Source organism: Herpailurus yagouaroundi, unplaced genomic scaffold (genome assembly GCF_014898765.1).
Source record: "Herpailurus yagouaroundi ecotype Mexico unplaced genomic scaffold, PumYag 569, whole genome shotgun sequence".
NCBI classification, from domain to species: Eukaryota; Metazoa; Chordata; class Mammalia; order Carnivora; family Felidae; genus Herpailurus; species Herpailurus yagouaroundi.
In genome coordinates, this window is record NW_024412786.1 from 180,824 (window position 1) to 202,111 (window position 21,288).

Sequence of the window (21,288 nt, forward strand, 5' to 3'; positions counted from 1 at the left end):
TGCTTATTAACTAGCAGCTTTATTGCCCCTTAGGGTCCCTGTCTTCACTTGAGGAGGTTTCGAAGTGCTTGAGGGAGGAAAACCTGTAAGAAATGATGGAGGTCAGGGAACAGGCCTTGAGAATCCTGCAGTGGGGACACAGTGAGAGTCTGGCCGGCCTGGGAGGCCGACGCCACGAAGGTCAGGAGCGGCTCAGCCGCTGGCTTCTGCGCAGCACTGCCAGGTCCTCTCAGCTCCCGGGTTACCTGAGCCTCCGTTGCCAGCCACTCTGCAGCGCCGGCACCGCCTCCGTCTCTATCCTTGGTTTGCTGCTGCAAGCGTCGCCGGGCACGCCGCCGCCCCTGCCACACTCGGTGCCACAAGGCACAGCGCCAGCTCACTAAGGAGAGGGACGTCCCCTTCCCTGCCTCACCCCGAGCCCCTTCTCCTGCTGCCTCAGGTCCTTTGGGCCCCTGCTCTGCCAGTGCCGCATGGCCTGACCACCCCTCTTCTCCAGGGGCTAGATGCTGCCCGGTCACGTGGGGTGGCCCCCCTGGCTGCCCAGGGCTATGCACGGCCCAGTCCTGCACCGTCTCTCCAACCTCTATAACCATTTCCTCCACCCCATCTTCGCTGGGGTCTCCCGTGCATCCCTGCTGCCCCTCCCGTCCCTCCTCCCAGCTTTTTTCCTGTCCATCTCGTTTCAATCTTTTGCTGGTCCCTCCCTGGGGAGACTCCTCAGGCCCACCTCCCTCTGACCGCAGTCTCTTGGTTCCCTGTTCCATATGGCATCCCAGTGCTTCCCTGAACACCTGAGCCAGGGCAGCAGTGAGCTGGGTGAAGGGAGCAGGGGGTAAGGGGATGGGCGTTGCGGACAGCAAAGCACTGGGGGAGCTGGGCTGCAGAAGAGGGAGCAGCCCCCAGTCCCGACCCCGGGAGGAACGGCGCTGGTACTGCAGGCTTCGGCAGTAATTGGCTGCTGCTCGGGAACAGTTCTGTAGCCTCCCGGCCACCCGGCTGGTCACATTGGCTGCCACATTGTGACTCAGGTCAAAGGGGTCCTGGAGATTCATGGGGCCAAGGCGCAGACCCTCCCAGCGATTAGAGGGCAGGCCCCCTGCCACAGGCAGTGCCTGACCCTCCCGCAGGGACAGCAGTGAGCCACGAAGATCCCAACACGAGACGCAGGAGAAGAACTGGGCTAGCAGAGAACCTGGAAGAGGAGGAAGACCAGGCAGAAAGGGTTACTTAGAGGCCAGAACTGAGACAGGCCTGCACTAGAGGCATTCTCTTAGAAGGACTTTCTTTTCCCTTCCAAGTAGCTCAGAAGAGTGTCAGAAGCCACGCTCCTCTAGTCTCCGTAGACAAGAGGTCCAGCCTCTCTCCCCGTGCCCCCAGCAACATCCTTCCCCAGATGCTGCTCCCTCCCCTTGCTAGCAGTGTAACCTTGAGCAGGCCACTTCATTGCTCCAATGCATGGTTTCTTCATCTGTAAAATGGCAGTAATACTAGCTGTCCCACGAGGTGGTTGTGAGAACCGTGCCTGGCAAACAGCAACTGAGCTATGTCACATCTACATTTGTGACTAACATCATTTATTAATACTTTACCGGGCTCCCCAAACTCACTGAGGGGCTCCTTATTGGTGCTGGGCTCCAGTCTTGAGGCATCCCTGGGGAAACTACAGTCCCAGCCATCAACCTCCACCTGTTCGCCCTCACCTGTGAAAGTGAAAAAGGTGAGGGTCAGCCTGGAAGCAGGAAGATTTGGGGGTGATAAGCAGAGACCTCATTCCTGGGGTAACTTCAGTGCATCTAAACAAGATAAACAAGAGGAAAGCTGATGCTACCAAGATAAAGAAGGTGAGGCCAGGCTGCCGTACCTGCTTTCTGGGTGAGCTGGGATACAGTGGGCAACACAGGAGGGTCCCTGGTCTGAAGGAAATAGATCACGAGCAAGGTCAGGGCGTAGTTACTGAGAAGGGGGCCACTCCCTGGGTAAATAATAATTCCAGTTAGATTGGGGATGCCATCTGACACCCTCCCTGGTTTTCTCAACCCTGGTTCCTGTACCTGCCTCCCCTTCCCTCCCTTTGCCCCAACAGCAGCTTTACCCCAAGTCTGTCCTGATTCATCCTCACCTGACAGCCCTCGACCCTGAGCCCAGCAGCGGAGGGTGTACACGAGGGGCCGTACTCGCCCATCCAGCTCAGAGCAGAGACCCAGGAAACGAGAGTTATGCAGGGCCAGCCTGGAACAAAGACCAGGGTGTCAGTGCTGGGGAACCCCGCTCTCATTCCCGGCTTGCGGAACGGGGGCCAGCTGGAAGAAAGCCAAAAGAGGGTTTCCCAAGTGTCTGCTAACACACTGGTCATGCGAAAGGGTATACAAAAAGCCATCAATGTGTCTGGGGAAACACTACATCCTATATGCCCCTCCTGGATAGGATATTCCAGAAGTGTGTAGTTACAAGACTCCTCAAAGCCTTTCATATGCAAAGAAACGAAGGGAGGGAGGAAGAGAGGCAAGGAGAAAGAGAAGGAAAGAGGAAGTGGAGGAGAGGGAGGAAAGGGAGACCTATTTGCATTTAACTTAGCATTTCCCAAACTTATTCAACCCTGGAACTCTTTTCTGAATCCCCTAAAGACAGTATTTCAAGGAACACCCTTTCCATTCGTGAAAACGGATGCCAGACGGGTGGCAAACGGCAGAAGGAGGGGATGGAACCCAACAAGGATAACCTCAATGCTCAGCAAGGCAGGAGCTTTCTGCACAGGGGTTCCCTCTCCACCACCCCAGAGTGCTCAGCTGCCCTTCCCCAACCACCCCACCCCCACGACAAAGGTACCGGTTACTGAGGGAGACGTCACCGTGGAGACCTGAAGGCCGATGGCAAAACTTGACCACAGGGCGTCGGGCAGAGGGCACAGTTTGGACTCGGTACACTCCAGGGACACAGCCCCGAAGAATGGATCCCACCAACTCCAGCATGGCCACCCCGTCTGTTTTCTCCCCCTCTTTCAGGGCCTCTGCTAGTTCCAGGGCCTTCCCCAGGTCCTCCTCTCCCCGGTCCTCCTGCAGTGGGGAGGCTGGAGGCAGGGACTGGGGAGAGGCAAGGGTCTCAGAGGCCAAAGCAGAGTCCGGAGTCTGGGGTGCCAGGGAAGAGGAAGGAGTTTCAAAGTCCAGGGCTTCCGAGTCTTGGGGAGAAGGAGGCTGTGAGTCTGGAGGGGAAGCTGGGGTACAGGCCAGGGCTTGAGGATCCAGTGGGGATGCAAGGGCTGAATCCAAAGATGGAGACTCTGGAGCCTTTGGGGCTGGCTGTAGATAGAAATGAGTTGAATGAATAGTCGCCTCTCTTGCGTTCCCCATGTGGGCAACATTCCTCAAAATCAATCTATTACTGCTTATGAGTTAGGCCCCACTCCAAGTGTTTTATGTAAGTTAACTTATTTAATCACAATCCCTTTTCAAAATTAAAAATAATCTGGGGCGCCTGGGTGGCTCAGTCAGTTAAGCATCCGACTCTTGATTTCGGCTCAGGTCATGATCTCATGGTTCATGAGATCAAGCCCCGCATCGGGCTCGGTGCTGACAGTGCAGAGCCTGCTTGGGCTTCTCTCTCTCCCTCTCTCTCTGCCCTCCTCTGCTTGTGCACTCTCTTTCTCAAAATGCATAAACTCAAAAATAAATCAATTTAGTTACATTAAAAATAACTTTTAATGCCACATAATAAATGGTCTGTAGTCTACCAAAATGTCATGGTCATGAAAGACAAAAGAAGGCAGAGGAACCGTAAAGGAGACCGAGTAAACAACGCTAGCCTGCTGGTGGGCAACTGATGAAGGTAGAGGACAGGCTGTAGACTAAAGTCTCATAACATTTTACACCTACAGCAGGCTAACATGTCCCTACTTGCTAACTGTCCTGCCGCTACACACTAGGACGCCTTTGTGCTTCCCTGATACACACTGGACTATTATGGGATTCAATGTATGCAACTTGCTCTCGAGATTTTTATGGGGCGTCTGGGTGGCTTAGTCGTTAAACATCCGACTTTGGCTCAGGTCATAGTCTCACAGTTTGTGAGTTCAAGCCCCACGTCAGGCTCTGTGCTCACAGCTCAGAGCTTGGAGCCTGCTTTGGATTCTGTCTCCTCCTCACTCTCTCTGCTGCTCCACTGCCTATGCTCTCTCTCTCTCAAATAGACTTAAAAAAAACCAAAACAAAACAAAACTAGTTTAAAATAACCCTTTTTGTAAAGTAGGAAGTATATGAAAACTCTGTACTTTCTGCTAACTTTTCCTGTGAACCCAAAACTGCTCTAAAAAACAAAATCTTTTACAAAAAGACAACCTTTCCTATTCCTTAACAACCTGTCCTATTCCAAACACAGAAACTGTACATTAGAGATTAGAAAATATTGATAAGCAAAAACATAACCCCAAAATTACTTTATTGTATGTCCTTTTATATATTTTTCCCCAAATAGGGTATTCTATACACTGTTTTGAAATCTGATTTTTTCATGTTACAAATGCCATGTATCCTATGTCAACTCATATTCATTCTACCTAAGACCCATCCACATTCACGTTTCTCCAATTCAATAACCCTTTCAGGTAGCTTCTATTATCCCCATTTTACAGATGAGGAACTAAACATGAGAGAGAGAGGACCATCCCTGCTGACTCTTCCTAGCTACCTCCCTGGTCACTCACCTGGGAGTCTTCCAGGTCACCCAGATCCAGGAAGAGGTCAAGATCACAGCCATGGACATCAAAACTGTTTATGGAAGACCCAAAAGGATGGACCACACAGCCTGGGTGCCGGGCAGAAAATAAAGGCGGGGCAACATTAGAGAGGAGTATGGGGTGGAAGGACACGGGCGCACAAAGAAGGAAGAGCAGCCGGATAAATGGGGTGTGGACTTGAGGGAGGGAAGAACAGGGAGACATGGGAAGGGAGAGGACTCACCAGGGAAGAACTCTGTGAAGACCTCCTGCATCAGGGCCACGACGAGGCTCCGAAGCTGCCGCTCAGCCTCGGACAACTCCCTCAGCCCCACGAGCTTCATCATTTGTGCCCCAACGTCGGGGGCCTCGGCTAGTGCTTTGGCCAGCTGGTGACTGTCAGGGGCCGCTCCTTTGGGGGATTTGGAGGCAGGGCTCTGGAACTCTTTCTGCTCCCGTGGCCGGACCCGCAGGCGGTGTCCTCCCAGGCTGTGCTGGGGCTGTGACAAGACAGCTTCTCGGGTCCCTATGTCCCCCATCTCCACGATAGCAAAAACTCCCTGGCAAATCACAACAGGGGCAGTGATGGTTTTGGAACCAAGAATCCAAACGCGTGATTTGACAGTGGGTGACACTCTTTGAAACTGGGACCACCCTATAAATCAGGAATATCTGCTTAATGTTTCTGAACAGGGAATATACTCAGATAAACAATTCTCAGGGCACCCGCGTGGCCCAGTCAGTGAAGCATCCGACTTCAGCTCAGGTCATGATCTCATGGTTTCATGGGCTTGAGCCCCATGTAGGGCTCAGCACTGACAGTGCAGAGCCTGCTTGGGATTCTCTGTCTCCCTCTCTTTCTGCCCCTCCCCAACTCACACGCGTGCGCACGCTCTCTCTCACTCTCTCTCTCAAAATAAATAAACTTAAAAAAGAAAAAAAAAAGATGAAGGGAATGGAACGGACACTCCAGAAATTAAACCCATACCTCTATGGTCAACTGATTATTTTTTAAATTTTTTTTTTTTTTAATGTTTATTTATTTTTGAGAGAGACAGAGATAGAATGCGAGTGGGTTAGGGGCAGAGAGAGAGGGAGACACAGAATCAGAAGCAGGCTCCAGACTCTGAGCTGTCAGCACAGAGCCCGACACAGGGCTCAAACTCACGAGCTGTGAGATCATAACCTGAGCTGAAGTTGGATGTTCAACTGACTGAGTCACCCAGGCGCCCCATATGATCAACAGATTTTTAACAAAGCTGTCAACACCATTCAATGAGGAAAGATTAGTCTTCTCGACATGGGGCTGGGACAACTGGATAGCCAAATGCAAAAGAATGATATTGGACCTCACACCACATACACAAATTAAAATTAGTGGAGCAGTGGGACAGGGGGAGCAGCCTCACCAGCACACGGGCCTGAATCAGAGGCGAGGAGTGATGAAAACATTCTGGAAGGATGGGTGAAGAACCTTGTAAATATACTAGCAACCACTGAATTGTGTACTTCAAAAGTGTGAATTTTATCACTCATCTCACTTCTGCCCTATGCCAAACACAGCAAAAAATGTGGAACAAGGAAGAAACGCAGCCACTTGGACTGGCCCAGGCCAATCTTCCAACTCTGAGGAATCATACTACGCACCAGACTGCAGTTCAACACCGAGTTTGCAATCAAAGCCCCAGCTAGCAATTAGGTGTCTCTTTGCTTGGCCTTGTCTGCACACATATTTTTCTCAAGAACTCCACCGAAGGCATCAGGGGGGACAGGCTTAGCAGATTCAGAAGGCTCTCCTGGCTATTTTTCTCTTCTCAATACCATCACCCCAAGCTAGTGCTACCACTTACTGAGCTTATTATACTGAGGGCTTATTACAAACCAAGCAGTTCACGTGAACTATCCCTAAGTCTCACAAGGCTCCTACACAGTATTCATTATTATTTCCATTTTAGAAATTAAGAAACTAAAACTCAAAAGTTAAGTAACTTGTGACTGCCTCCAAGTAAGGGGCTTAATCCCCCAAATCTCCAACTTCCCAGTGATGATCTCCCTCAAGGAATTGTTGTGGAAATTAAATGAGATATTGTTTGTAAACTACTTAGCACATGATTGGTGCATGACAATTATTCAATAAAAACTTTAGTCATTATTCTGATAATAATCAAAAGCCTCAGAAACTTGAGGTTTAAGTTCAGAAAAAGGTCATTCTTTACAACTGAAGCAAATATGAACAAAAATGAAGGTACTGAGTTTTCTGAGGAAGTAGTCTGGGGCAGACACTGCCAAGTGCTCACCCAATAAATACACCTTCTCCCTTTTTCTTTTCTTTTTTTTTTTTTTTTAGAGACAGACAGAGGGTGCAAGTGAGCAAGGGGCAGAGAGAGCGCAAGAGAGAAGCAGGGCTCACCAGAAGCGGGGCTCCAGTTTCTACCCAAAGGAGGGCTCCTGTTCACCTGAAGCGGGGCTTGTGCTCACCCAATGCAGGACTCACCTGATGTGGGACTCAAACTCAGGAACTGTGAGATCATGACCTTAGCCGAAGTCAGATGCTTAACAACTGAGTCACCCAGATGCCCTCCCCATTTCTTTCTTACTAACAGAACCCTGATTCTTGTTCAAAAGGGCAAGGTGTCCAACTAAAAAAACATTTCCCAGTCTTGCCTGTAGCTAGGGGTAACCATAGGATAGAATTCAGGCCTATGAGATATACAAAGTCTAATGAAGAGGCATGTGGAAAATTTTTCCTAGAAAATAAAGAAAATCAGAGGAGGGGAGCCTGGGTGGCTCAGTTGGTTAAGCTTCCAACTCTTGATTTCGGATCAGGTCATGATCTCACAATTTGTAAGATCATGTCAGCACGGAGCCCACTTGGGATTTTCTCTCTCCTCTCTCTCTCTCTCAAGGTAAATTTGCAAGCATTAAAAAAATAAAAGAAAAGCAGGGGAATAAAGTCAGGCTCATATGGCACTAGCCTTTTTAAACTGTCCTTCAGTCTTTCATTCATTCATTCATTTTGAGAGAGAGAGAGAGAGAGAGAGAGAGAGAGAGAGAGAGAGAGAATCCTAAGCAGGCCCCATGCTCAGCTCGGAGCCCAAAGCAGAATTCAATCCCCATGACCCTAGGATCATGACTTGAACCAAAACCAAGAGTCGGATGTTGAACCACGAACTGAGCCACCCAGGCACCCAAGCCTGCCCCTTTTCCTTACCTGAAGATGTGCGAGTGGCATTATCACAACTAAGAAGTGAGAGCCACTTGCCAATTAATGACAGAGCAGGAAAACAGTACAGTCCTATACTTCCCAGGTCTGGACTTCTTGTTACAAAGAACAATTAGATGCACCTGGGTGGCTCAGTCGGTTGAGCATCTGACTTTGGTTCAGGTCATGATCTCACAGTTCAGGAGTACGAGCCCAGCATCAGGCTCTCTGTTGTCTGCTGTTGGCACAGAGTCCGCCGTGGATCCTCTATCCCCCTCTCTCTCTGCCCCTCCCCTGCTTGCACTGTCTCTCTCAAATAAACTTAAAGAAGAAGAAGAAGAAGAAGAAGAAGAAGAAGAAGAAGAAGAAGAAGAATTATTAAACCCCTTTTGTTTAAGCCACTGTGGGTCCATTGCTGAATGCAATCGCTAAGGAAAACACACCCCAGCCCGTCCTAAGAGAAGACATGGGCAGTCAAAGCCATGCCTGCATAACGAGAGCACAACCTCAGAACTATAATATGATGACACAACACAGCAGTACAATACTGAACTTTTTTCAAAGGACTAACAAACTGACAAAAGGTCTGCCTGGAAGACAAAAAGGACCACAAAGAATAAGCCTGTTTGTCTAGCACTGTCCAAAGAACAGGGTATTTTGGCCAGCTAACATTAGTATCTCTCACTGGAAGTTAATAAACTGCTAGCTGTTTTATCAACCAGTCTCTTGTGGGGTTAGGACAGATCTCCCAATGGTGTAGCCTCAAAGCACCTGCTTCGCTGTAATTACGTTATTCACAAAGCTGTAAGCTCTGTGCCTGCAGAGATCAGATCTATCCTATTCATGACTGAAAATGCAGCTCTACGCATGGTGCCCAGTACAAAGTCAGCAGTTAATACTTGGCAAGTTAAATGAAGATTGACTGAATAAATAAATGACCAGTAAGTCCCCCAGTGACTAACTCTGGTGAACTGATAAAACCCAAGCAGGGGCTGGGGCGGGGAAGCTCACAAACCTGGACTGGCCCAAGAACTGTGGTATCCACGAAGGACAAGCCCGCCAAGGATGAGGCACCAGCTGAAACAGGGCTGCTGGTTTCTCCCTCATTTCTTTTTGTATGTGGCACACTTGACTCGTTCTTTACACCAATAGCCATTCACTCTACCTTGTCCTTGTCCATGACGACACTAGCCACGGGTCCGAATGCCTGGAAGTACTCAGAAAGCTGCGCAGAATCCACATCCCGGGGAAAGCCACTGACAAACACACTCCGAAGACCCTGGGCCTTTCGGGCAGCTCGTAGTTCTACCAGGTGCCGGTGCTTCCGGCCTCCCAAATGGGCATCTAGGCTGGGTCCTGCAAAGATAAACATGAAACAAAAACATCCAAATCACTCTTCGGTGGACTTAAATGCATACCTAAATCCTACTAATCCTTCCAAGCCATAGGAAGTGTGCTCTTTGAATAAACAAAGTCCTAGCTCTTTTCACCTTCCTCTCTTGTCCATTTGCCTATATAATGCATTCTAAGTGGTTCCCCAGAGAGCTAGCTACCACTTTTTCTTAAACCATCTCTAAGTGCTAGAGCAACACCTGCAAATTGTAAGGAAATTAACGGGAAGCTTATCCAGGTCATATACAGAGGAACTAAATAAAACAGGATCCTAGACTATTCCCTCATGAATCATCCCTAGGTATGGTATAGAGATTGAAAGTGCAAGATCTGAAGTCACACTGCCCAAGTTTAATTCTCAGCTCCGGCAAGCTGTGTGAGATCTTGGGCAAGTTACTTAACCTCTCTGTGCATCTCTGTGCACACACAAAATGAAGATATTAACAGTACCACATAGGTATTATGCATCTAAGAGTACTTGGCAGAGTCTGGTACATGTGGACCACGGGAAAAGTTTAGCTGCTATTATTATTATTTTTTTTTTTTATTAAATTTTGGGTCAGCTGCTTATTGTCACCAATGTATATGTGGGGACAGGGAAGACTATCTTGGATTTCTGGCTTGCCCTAGGGGACAAAGAGTGGTAATGTCATTCACAAAGAAAAAGAATGGAAGATCTGTTTCAGAAAGATCATGATTCCAGTTTAGGAAAGATCGCGATTCCAGACTTCAAAAGTGGAATTTGAGGTTTCATGGAGTCCCCTGCGCTGTCATACAAGAATCCTGTCGATTCTGCCAAATCCACTTTCTCATCACGCATGCCCTGCTACCCTGCTACCTCACCCATCTTCTGCCTTTGCCTAGCTCCTCCGTAGGGCTACCCTGAGTTAAGTGCTACTTTCTCAGTGATCCTACAGCTGTCTAAACATATCTCTAGAGCTCTGGAATTGTCTGCATCTCTAGATGGTGAGCTCCTTCACCTCTAAATCCCCTCACCCCACCCGAGAGCCCAGCCGAGTAACAGGCACAAAGGGGGCGTCCAACAGATGACGGTGATAGAGGGAATAAGATCATGACACTTTAGTTGTAGAGATTTCGGATACTAGGGATGAGGGGGCAAAGTGGTGGGGCTTTCCCCACTCTCCAATCCCTTCGTACAGGCGGAGTGAAAACCGAGGTGAGTGACCCTACCAACCGACTTGACAAAAACTAGGCCCCGAAGACGAAAACTCACGACCACCCCCTCACAAGCCACCGCTTACGGTTGGCTGTAGTAACGTGGCAAAGGCAGCAGCGGAAACCCCCACGAGGCAGCGATTGGACATCCGAATCCACTGCCGCCATCGCGACTCTCCAGTACGGACAACACACAACCACTTCTGCCGCCACCGGAACTCACGCCTACAAATCGCAGCGCGCTTGGAAGCAACTTCCGCCAGTCCAATAGGAAATGACGTAGCAAGGCCAATTGCGCAGGCACACTCCTCCGGAAACTGAGTCCCTAAGGCTCCGGGTTCCGTTTCCACCCGGCTTTAAGTCTTCACCCGCTTCTGGAAAAGCCGCCCATCTTTGATACTTATCTGCATGCGGTAAGCCGATTGGTGTGCTCTGAGCCACTTAGGCGTTGATTGGCCCAAGGCTTCATGAATATTCATAAAAGTGGCCACAAAAACCGGCGCCGGGGGTTTGAAGCCTGAGTGCTCTATCCTTGCTGGGAGTTCGGGAGTGTGCTGTTTGTACCTTCTTTCAAGAGGCGGTTAGAGACCCGCGGCGCTGCATCCTCTCTCCTTATTCACCTGGCGAATAAAGGCGGAGGATGAGCCGACTTCACAAAACTCAAGGCTGCCCCTGGACTCCCAAGTTCCTTAGGGCTGTTACTCTCTCCTTCTGCCCTCTGTCCTTCCCTAAAATGGGCGTTCAGGGACCACTTCCTAGCCCTGGTTGGGGAGCTCTGCCCCTGTGGGCACCCTCTAGACTCCACTCAGCCACAGCCAGATCGCTGCGGTCCCGGTGAGTCAGGCTTTCCTTCCACAATAGTGGGCTGCGTGAAGTGTACTCACGAGGCGCCAGAGCCACCGGCCCGCTTCAAGGCAGGCGATGGAACCTACCATGTGACAGCTGAGTGGAGACATTGGAGGGAAAAAATGCTTCTTTCCCCAGACTGGTAGAGTGGTCAGTTCCTCCCGATACTGCCGGGGTGAGCTCAGAATGGGGAGAGTAAAGGAGCTGGGGAGGCCCTGGGGACAGACAACATGACATGGAGAAGACTCTCAGATGGGCTAAGCAGTTCCTGCTGCGGCTGTCAGCGCACAGCTTCGGACTGCGGAAAGCGCCCTGGACCTGAAGCAGACATCTCAAGATCCGAAACCTTAAGCAAAGTCTCAACTGCTGAACCTGTTCCCCTATCTATCTCTAAAGTGTGGAAGGAACACGTACAACAGGCTTAACCTCTTATTCACTCTCCGAAGGTGCTCCTCCTGTTGGGCCCTGCTCAGGCTTGTTTCCCAAACCCAAAAAGGCAGGAGACAGCACTAGAGTGGACCTCAGGCCAAGGCAGTTACTGAGGCTGGTCTTGGGAATCCTTGAAGTGGCAACTTGTGCAAATAAACCACAGAGCTGGGTGGTAAGATACTGCAGTACCCACCACCACCCCCCCCCCCCAAGGTAGGCTACATCTTGCCCTGGCTTCCAGCAACTCCCAGAATTTCCTGAGAGCTAAGGGTTGGGAAATAGAAGAAAAAGCACCTTCATGCCTCCCTTCCTGTGGAAGCCACCAACCAGAGAGTCAGCTGATTCTGTTTTGAGTGAATCTGTACCAAGATGGAGCTCGAGTTCCAGCACCACAGGGAGCTGGGGAGCAGTTTGGATCCCCCAAGAAAGCTAGCAGGAACAGTCTGCCTGTCCATGCTGCCTGTCTCAGAAAGCTGCTCCCAGGGCAAGCACCATCTGTATCGTCTTTCTTATCCCTTTGTCCTTTATTCCAATTGACGACACCACCCTCCCCGCCCCCCCCCCCCCCCCCCATGGCAGAGAACAGCTGAGCCGGGAGAAGCTGAAGAAAACAGCTTTTTATTTGTTACTATAAGAACCAATTACAGAATCCGAGGTTAAAAAAACGGACAAAAGATCTTTATTTCTGAGAATTGGCGTACAAAAGGCAGAGGGGACAAGGCGAGGGAAGGAAAAGAGAGAGCATGGGCTGGGGCTGATGCCAGCTTAGGGGCCTCAAACTCCAATTAGGAAAGTCCGGACACCGGACAGGAAGAGAAACCCCCATTAGAAAAAAAAAAAAAAGATATAGACATGGCAGTCATGGCAGTGCACGCCCCCCTCCCCCAACCAAGTACCACCACCTCCTATCAATTTACTCTTCCCCTCCCCCATCCCCTTTCAAAAAGGGAGGCAAAATTTTTAAAAAATTAAAAAACCCTCCCCCCCAAAACTGTCCAAGACAACTGTGGGTCCTACCCCCCAAAACAGGCTAGGTTCCCACAATGGACCAAGTTCCTGCAGTGTGTCCTCCACCACCAGGCATGGAGAAGCATGGGAAGGGGACGAGCCTCGCAAGTGGTAACACCAGAGGGCGCCCGACCCCTCCAAGGACACACACTTGCTCCCTCCCTCCCTCACTCCTCATTCCCTTTGATACTAGAGGGAAGGGAGGGTGGGTGCCCTGGGCACCCACCCTCTAGCTTTCAGCCCACCTCCCTCCCTCCCCGCAGACGCTCAATCCTCCAGGACAATAGGCTCATTGGTGCTGGCAGGATGTGACGGTGCAGATAGTGGGACCGGGGGCCGCACTGCAATCAGTGGTGGCTTCACCTTCAGGGGCAAATTGGGCCGGCGAGCAGCTCGCCGCATTTCCAGATGGGTCAGAGCCTTCCGCAGGGCCCTGGCCAGGAAAAGAAGAGTGGAATGAAGGCTAGGACCCTCAAGGTAAACCCCCTTCCCCATTCCATGCCATAGTGTGCCTTCTGGCCCATTCTTTCCTGGCACCCCCACCCCGTGCCCAGTCTTCTGGAGCTGGTCTTGTTCAGAATTCCTATTGTCCTTACCCACCAACCTGGGTTATCAACCTCTCAGCCCCTCCCACGGCGGGTGGGCTCCCTACCGGGTATCCTTTGTGGCCACAAACACCACAGGATTGGGAGCATCAGCCGGGTTTAGTTTCTGACGCTTGGCTGCTGGCTGTGAGCTTGAACGAATCCCTGAGGCCAGAGGCCTTCCATTGGCAGAGAAGGGGACCCCGGCTCCTGACATCTGGAGAGGAGGGGTGGGCGCAGGCAGCACAATGAGAGAGCGCTCACAGATACCTATCAGAAAATAAAAGCCCACCCAATCGGCCTGGCCCACTCCAGCTGTCAACTCACAGTCTCATAGGCCCGTTTCACCATAATGCCCCCCAGACCCCGGTTCTGGGTCAGCTGGTTTCTGTTGATCGGTGTCTTGGTACCCCGAGGTGTTTTTGGTTTCAGAGGTGCCTGGGCCACTGCCAAGAAAAAAAACAGGAAAAAACTTGGAGAAATTTCATGTTTTCTCTTCTGTATGTAGTTTCCCTGGGCATCCCCAAAAGCAGTCTGGCAATTACCACAGGAATGTGGCCTTAGCTCACCATGGTAATATTGGACAGCCTATGAAAACCATTATTAACCTACAGGAGTACAGTTGGTTAAACTAAATCTCTTTGGACTATGATAGTAAAAGGATGACAGAGACCCTGAAACCATCTAACTGGTTCCCCATCCCATACCCACAGTCTGGTTTCCCCATCCCATACCCAAATCTTTGACAATAGTTGCCAGGGGCAGCCGCACCAGAGGGTGAATCTTCAGTGGAGTTTTCGCAGCCTTAGGAAGTCGAATGGAGCCTGGAGAGCAAAGATGAAAGCTTTTGAAGGGGCTTCACTATTCAGGCCTCTCCTACCGCCAGGAGCCACATCTAATCTCCTACCAAACCGCTGTGGCCTGCTGTCCCTGTGGTCATTAAACCTTCACAGCCAGAGAAACACTGGTCTCTGCTCTGCTTTCTGGCCAGAGCACCCAGGCCTGCCACTAGCCCCACCGCTCCTGCCCTTACACTCTGCCTTGATGGCATTGGCATTGATAGGGGCATAGGGTCGTCGGGCAGCCCTCCTCGGCTGTAACAGGTCCCTGCACATGCGTCTGGCAAGACGGGTCAGCTTTGTGGTCTGAAGCAGGAATGTTTGCCTGTTCTTAGCCAGTAGCTTGGCCCGGTTGGCGCTGGTCGTATAGGGGGAGAGACTCTGGGCTTCAGGTCGAGACAAATGACCCCTCGAGTGTGGCTCCTGGAAGAAAGACATAGGAAAAAGAGAGAACACGGATGGGCACTGAGGCTCCCTTGTTTCCTTCATTCTCTGCAAAAAGCAGTTTATTCCCACCTGATCTTTTTAGTACCATCCCACCCACCCGTCTCCCCAACCACCACTAAGCACCACCTCCCCAACCCCACACACATCAAACCACCTTTTAAGGTTCTGGCCTTCACCTGAAGCTCACATCACTATGCTTACTGCTCTCCCCTGCCTATTCCCCATCAGTCCTTACTGTTGTGCCCCGGGCAGCCCCCTCAAGCTGGGTCGGGGTCTTCAGTCCCCCATACTTCTTCCAATAGATCCAACAGGAAGCACAGAGGCGGCACTGCATGTTGGGTGGGCCCCAGGCGTACCACTGGGCAGACTGTGTGGCTGTAGGAACATGGAGAAAAGGGGGAGTCTGGGACAAATATGCCACCTGAGCCCCTTAGGTCCTTGGCCCAGAGAAGACCTCACCCCCCTCAACATCCCTGCCCCTCCCTGAAACTCACTGTGGCAGCTCTCGCAAGTCAGGCCCTTCTGGAATCCAGCCCCATTCATGCCAGGTTTCGAGCCCACAGAGATGATCTGGTTAGGATTTGGCTTAGTACTGACAGGAACAGTGTGGGGAGAAACCAGGAACCGGTTAAGAAAGAGAATCCACGTCCACCTCCTCCCGATCATTTGACCCTCTGACCCTGACTCCTGCCGTGGTCACCACCAGTCACTGAGAAAAGCGTTGCTGGGGGGGGGGGGGGGGGGGGGGGGGGGGGGGGGGGAGGGAGAAAAAGAAAACATGCCAGCCTCCCCCACCTACCACACTTACTAGGTGGGGATATACACTTGTTTCAGTTTGCTGTCTGCTTCAGCAGCTTTCAATCTTTTCTGCAAGAAGGGGAAAAAAGGAAGAAAGAGAAGGATCAGAGCACCTCCACAGGACGATGTCATCAACTTCAAAGGCAGGGGTGAGCAGGAGGCCCCTGGTCCAGCCTTCCCAGCCCAGCCCATACCTGCTGAATATAGCGGTCTGTGGTTTTCCACATGTAATAAAACTGGACTATGCTGGCGAGTGACTTCCAAGGCAGCTAAGGAGGCAGAGGGAAGGAAGCTGAGCTGGCATCTGGCTCCGGGTCCCCGTTCCCTCACCTGTCGTCTCTTCCACCTCTCCTCCCAGCCCTGTCCACTTACAAAATCCTGGCGAATATCATTGAAATCCTTGCCGTACTTCTCCAGGGCCTCCTCAAACAGCATGGCCTCCGAGGCCGACCACTCCTCCATCTCGTCCCGACACAGCACTGGGCCTCCCTGGGGCACCAGGGTCGACATGGCCTTAGCCAAGTCGTAGCCGTTCCTCTGCAACGTATCCATGGCATGAAACTACCGGGAAGGTGGGAAACAATGCGGATGCCCTGAGACCCTCCACACCGGGCTTCTCAGAGACCCTTCCTCTGTCCCCAGGCTCTGCAGGTCCCCACAGAGCCCAGCCTGCCCGACTTCCCAGCAACCTCTGCTCACCAGCGTGATATCTCGAGAGGCAGCAGCTGCGCTCATGTGCAGGCTCGGCTGCCGAATGGAGCTGCTGCAATCTAGGGCTCTTGCGAAGGTCCCCACGGCCCTACGGGAGATATTAAGAAGTCAAGAGAGAGACAAGAAAGCATGAGTGAGCTGAGGAACTAAGCCAGATAAGGAAAACCACGCAGGCCAAAACAACCAGTCTAGTCCAGCTCTGAGAATTCGATGCAGAGCGTCCACACCGCCCCCAGCCCGTCTTGCCCGTCCACCCACCCCTCACCGGGCCACCACGAGAAACTGATCAATCTGCCGGTCTGTGAGAGGGTTGTCCGGGTCCCAGACCTTCATCTCCATCTTCTGTTGGTTCCGATTATCAGATTCTCCTGGGGAACAGGGCAATGGCAACATCAGGGAGAGGGAAAGGAGAACGATAGGTGCCTTGACACAACAGCACCTCGCTCCCCCCGTGCCTCTGGTGTGGATTCTGTCAGCCACCTCAACTCTTGGACTTTTCTTCCCGACTGTGCCCATTGGCCCCTTGCAGGTTCCCAAGGTCCCAGCTTGTCAGGGCGATGGCACAGAGCCGTGAAGGCCGTGGAGCCTATGACTCCGCAGCACGCCATTCACAGCGACGACGACGTTACGTGACTCAGGGGCCGCACGCTCCGTCCTGTTGCTTACCCTCTGCCAGACGATCTGGGATCTCAGCTTGGTATTTGCAACCAACTCGGATCTCCCCCTGATCGGCTAAAAGCGTCTTCTGCACGGGGTCGAACACCAGTGAGTAAAAAAAGCAGTCCTGGAGCCAGGAAGAAAAGGTAAGCGGGCGGTGGGGAGCATCCGGCGTTCCCATGACAGGCGGTCTGTGGACCTGAACCTCATTCCAGTCCTACTCTCCTCTGGCCTTCTGGGCACACCCACTCCCCCCTTCTTCCCCCCCACACCTCTTCCTCACCTCCTTTTCCAAGTATTGGCTCAAGATGTCGGTCTCATTCAAGAGGGTCACGCTGCATTTCCCCCTACAGGAGAGAGGTCCGAAAACCCTAGGTAAGCTCCTCATTCCTTCTCCACAGCGCTTCCGTTATGCCACCACGCCCCTCCTCTCCATCTTCTAAAGAAGTGCACACCGGCCAGTGGCCCCGATTGTCCTATACCTTATGTGGGTGGCTGGTAACGATTCAAATTGCCGAGAAAGAAAAAGCTCCCGGTGCTTCAGTTGATGTCGCTGCTGCTCTGACACCCCTGGCTGCTTTGATTCCTCCTCAAACTCCCCTGGGAGATTAAGGAGGAAGAAGTCAAGTCAGAAACTAATTCAGCAAGAAGCCACCTTGGAAACTTTGACCCGGGGAAAACACTTCCTATCCCAGCTGGTTTTTTTTTTTTTCACATTCCCCAGGCATCTGCCGTTTATACCTACAGCCACCAGCTTTCCCACTGAGCCCTCTCCTCCTAGCCCTCTCCGCTGTTCCGGTCCTCCCAGCTCCCCATCACCAGTGCCTTGGGAAAAGCTGCTGAGAGTACAAAGAATGCCACAGAAACCCATCCCAAACCCAGGTACCAATGCTCAGATGCCACTCCTAAAGCACAAATCTGCCCACACTAGGCCCAGCAGGAACATCACACTCGTCTCTCCTGCGAAACCAGCCTGAGGTTCAGAAACCCAATATGGTGAACAACTGTCACATAAGGTTGTGTTTACTAGTTTTTCTTTTCAGAGTTCAGGAGACTCTTTGCTCTTAAACATCAGGCAACCGTAACAATCCTTCGCTGTCCACTTGACTACTAAGTTTGTGGGGTTTCCGAGGACAGTATTTCCCAAGCCAGTGCCAACACCTTCCTTCCCAGGAGCTGCGACTTGCCCTGAAACCCTGGTGAGAAGGGTTAACTTGGCTGAGTGCCACCCAAAGTGGGAGGGGGCAGGAGAGCCACAGGCCCAGGCTCATTGGTGCATTGTTCCCAACCTCAGGGAGAAGGGGGGTGGGGGTGCAGCGGGCTCCACCCCTCGCCTGTGTGCTCCGGAAACCCTGTGCGAAACCCTGTGCTAAGGCAAGGGGGGACCACACCCCCCACCCCTTCTGATTGGACAAGGCCAAGGTCAGCCCCTGCCAGATGGGGCTGGAAACCCCAGAGGGCCAGGGAACTTGGTAGGCCTAGCTCCTTGTTAACCCCTTCGTGCTCAAAGAAGCCTGAAATAAGGAAAATAATTTAAGAAGGAGGAACAAGAGAAAGAGGAAAGAAAGCCAAAGCAGGAGAGGGAAGATCAACTAAGGAAAACAGGAGATAATTTTTTTTAAAGAAGATAAAATCATAAAGACAAGGAAGAGAAGGCGAAAGGGAAAGATATAAAATGGATTGGAGAAGGACGGAAGAGGTGGGAAAGAGCAAAAAGGGAAAGATAACTTTCCGAGCTTCCTATTCTGCCCTTTCAATGTATTCTCGCTACCTCGCGACCACAAAATTAGGCTGCTTCCCTGTCCTGCAAGCTTCTAAGTACAACCTCTTCCCCTTCACCTTGACCTTTACAATCACCACCCATTGTCCCAATGTACCCAAAACCGTCCCTCAAGGGTCCTGCTTCTCTACAGCTCTTCTTCCTCCCCTATTTAAATACTATCATCTCTTTTCCACCTATCGTCCAGATACACACACTCCCACACAAGTCATATTCTGGCTTTCCTTATCATCGTCTCTCCACCCTGCTTCCAACCCCAACGTGTAAAAACAGGCCTCCTTCTGTAGACCAGGCATTTCCCACCCCCAGACTCACACCCGGGCTTTGGGCATGCTACCAGGGGAAACACCTGCAGGGACAGGCCCAGACCTCAGATCATGGGAAGGGGGAGACAGGGAGGGTGGGGGTGGGGTGGGGGTACGAAGACACTCACTGGCATTGCTATCAGCCAGGCTGTTGAGGCTACTAGAAATGTCCCTTCGCCGGAAAAGGCACACAACCTTTGCCTCCACGTTTCCATTTGCTGTCTAAGGGGGGGGGGGAGGCATACGTTAAAAAGGGTTGGTTTTAATTGGAAACACATGAAGAAGAAACTAAGCATGAAGTAGTTTCTAAGGGGTGTAAATAGAAAAACCCAAGAAACTATGAGGGTTTTGGTTTTTTTTTAATAATTTTCTTTTTTTAAGAGAGAGAGAGAGGGGAGGTGGTGAGAGAGAGAGAGAATGAGAATCTCAAGCAGACTCCACGCTCAGCATGGAGCCCAACTCAAGTCTCCATCGCACAACCCTGGAACCATGACCTGAGCCAAAACTGAGTCGGACCCTCAACCCACTGAGCCACCCCGACACCCAAAGAAATTACAAATAAAGAGACTCACATTTAAGGACAACTTCCAAACTTTTTTCCCCTAGACTTTCCCTTTCCTTAAGCCCCCACCAGAAGGAATAGGAAAGCTCCCACCTAGCTCTCAAAAGCCTTTCCTGAATACACTGAATGAATGAATAAATGAATGAATGAATGAATGAATATGAATGGGCACTTAGGATTAGGGCTGGTTTTTCTCTGGATCTCTCTCTCTCTTCCATCTGAAGTTAGTGACCTCAGAAAAAAAAGGACCCCCTGGAGGGAGGGAGGTACCCGAAGGGGCAGGGGTGGGACTATGCTCCACTCACCTTGTTGAGCTCCTCAATCCGTCTAACCAGGTAAGGATTGCTGGAAGAGTTCTCAAAATAGACGTAATCTGTAGGAGGGGGTGGGGAAGCACCGGGAAGATCAGAGGAGGAATGAGAAAGCCAGAGCACCAGGGTCAGAGAGAAAAGAGGCCTAAGGGGACCAAAAGAATAAGGGTCCAGGTAGAGAGAACGCTGAAATGTGCAAGTAGAGAGACTACGAGAAAATGAGGGATTCCCCCCCCCCGCCACCACCACCCCTGACCACCGAGTTCTAATATCAGATCTTTCTCTCAAAAGTGAGCCTCAACGAAGAGACAAGAAACAGGGGGTCCCCCTGCAGTCCCCACAATTCAGCGATGGAGTTGCACCCCGGCATCGGCAATTGTTCGCTCTAGTGCCCTCGCCTTTTCGAACCCAGGCGCACAATAACGCCCCGGGGGAGAGGAAACCTCCCGGCGGTCCCGCTCAGGCGGCAGAGCGGACGCCTCGGCCCTTGGTGCCCCCTGCCTGCCCTGTCAGCTCCTTCCGCACCACTTTCCCAGGCCCCACTTCCGACCCGGGGCCCCAGACGCAGCCCCGAGAGTGCCGTCGGGGCAGCCCGCAGGCTCTCCGGGGGCCTCGGCGCCCGGCCGCGTCGGCGTCCCCGCACCCTCGCTCCCCGTGCTCCCGGTTCCGGTTCCGGTCCGCGCTCGGGACCACGCCGCCCCGGACGCGGCTCCCCGCGCTGCCGGGTGCCGAGCCTCTCCAGCCCCGGTCCCCGACTTCTCCCGCCCCGGGCCCCGCAGCCCCTTCCCCCGGTACTCACCCCCCACCCGGTACATGTTGGCCGCCATGGCCGTTCCCGCCGCCGCCTCCGGCCGCACAAAGGGGTCCGGGAGGCTCGCGGGGGCAGGGCTCGGCTCGAGGCGAAGCCCCGAGCGCGGGGCTGGCGCTTCGCGGAAGTCTCGGTCGGGCCCGCGCAGCCGGCACCTCCGCTGCCTCAGCCGTCGCGGTTCATCCCGGCCCGCGCTGTCGCCGCCGCAGCTACCGCCTCACGCCCGGGACGCCGAGGCCAGCGCCGGTCCGCTCGGCCTCTTCCGGAACAAGCTCGGCTCCCGCCGGACCGGAGCCAGGTTCTAACTCTCCCCGCCCTCGCCGAGCCCCACCAGACGTTGGGATCTGCCGGCCGCCGGGAAGGCTTGCCCTGCCCGCCTCGGGTTTCGCCTCCTTCCGGAACACCTTCGGCCGATCCGGAGAACAAGGCCCGGCGCTCGGCTCAGGTCGGAGAGCGAGACCCCAGAGATCGGCTACTTCCGGAAAAGGTTCGGCTCCCTCCGGCCAACCGCGGCCCGGCGCTCGGTTATTTCCGTTGCAGCTCGGCCCCTCCTCCGAGGGCGGGAGAGGTGTTGGGCTTAACTCTCTCCTCGCCGGAGCCCCTCAACTCCGCCTGCGGCCGCGAAAAGACTCGCGCGCCTTTGCGCTCCGCCGGGTTATTTGCAAGCGGCTTTGCCTGTTATTTGCATGAGTGGCCTACGCTCCCCTGCTCCTTCCAAACTCCTC

At 52.5% G+C, this 21,288-nt stretch overlaps 2 protein-coding genes across 3 annotated transcripts; both read right to left on the minus strand.

Annotated features, from left to right (window-relative positions):
• On the minus strand, positions 1 to 10,712 carry TUT1 (terminal uridylyl transferase 1, U6 snRNA-specific). The gene is made up of 9 exons (XM_040466169.1): positions 10,565 to 10,712; positions 9,076 to 9,266; positions 4,953 to 5,268; positions 4,697 to 4,797; positions 2,827 to 3,296; positions 2,120 to 2,229; positions 1,862 to 1,972; positions 1,608 to 1,700; positions 1 to 1,192 (listed from the first exon to the last, which is right to left on the minus strand). The coding sequence occupies exons 1-9, from the start codon at positions 10,644 to 10,646 to the stop codon at positions 45 to 47; spliced, it is 2,622 nt and encodes an 873-aa protein (XP_040322103.1). The 5' UTR covers positions 10,647 to 10,712; the 3' UTR covers positions 1 to 44.
• Positions 10,713 to 12,772: 2,060 nt separating this feature from the next.
• On the minus strand, positions 12,773 to 21,229 carry MTA2 (metastasis associated 1 family member 2). Of its 2 annotated transcripts, none has more exons than XM_040465656.1 (18): positions 20,555 to 21,229; positions 19,750 to 19,817; positions 19,011 to 19,104; positions 17,280 to 17,397; positions 17,081 to 17,144; positions 16,807 to 16,924; positions 16,406 to 16,508; positions 16,129 to 16,228; positions 15,802 to 15,990; positions 15,624 to 15,698; positions 15,440 to 15,498; positions 15,126 to 15,223; positions 14,867 to 15,006; positions 14,379 to 14,607; positions 14,080 to 14,169; positions 13,673 to 13,791; positions 13,414 to 13,562; positions 12,773 to 13,194 (listed from the first exon to the last, which is right to left on the minus strand). In XM_040465656.1, the coding sequence occupies exons 1-18, from the start codon at positions 20,580 to 20,582 to the stop codon at positions 13,029 to 13,031; spliced, it is 2,007 nt and encodes a 668-aa protein (XP_040321590.1). In that variant the 5' UTR covers positions 20,583 to 21,229; the 3' UTR covers positions 12,773 to 13,028. The 2 variants fall into 2 exon arrangements, with proteins under 2 accessions (XP_040321590.1, XP_040321591.1); XM_040465657.1 differs by lacking the exon at positions 20,555 to 21,229 and adding an exon at positions 20,281 to 20,380.
• Between the last annotated feature and the right edge of the window lie 59 nt (positions 21,230 to 21,288).

Bases quoted from the DNA above. Each gene is read 5' to 3' on its own strand.
- TUT1 (XM_040466169.1), bottom strand. From the start codon at position 10,646: ATGGCGGCAGTGGATTCGGATGTCCAATCGCTGCCTCGTGGGGGTTTC. The intron at 4,798-4,952 runs GTGAGTCCTCTC...CCCGGCACCCAG, and splicing joins CTTCACAGAGTTCTTCCCTG to GCTGTGTGGTCCATCCTTTT. The intron at 1,701-1,861 runs GTACGGCAGCCT...TCACTTTCACAG, and splicing joins CCAGCTCACCCAGAAAGCAG to GTGAGGGCGAACAGGTGGAG.
- MTA2 (XM_040465656.1), bottom strand. From the start codon at position 20,582: ATGGCGGCCAACATGTACCGGGTGGGGG. The intron at 16,229-16,405 runs GTGAGGGGTGGG...TATCTCCCGTAG, and splicing joins CAGTTTCTCGTGGTGGCCCG to GGCCGTGGGGACCTTCGCAA. The intron at 15,499-15,623 runs GTATGGGCTGGG...CCCTTCTTGCAG, and splicing joins CAGACCGCTATATTCAGCAG to AAAAGATTGAAAGCTGCTGA.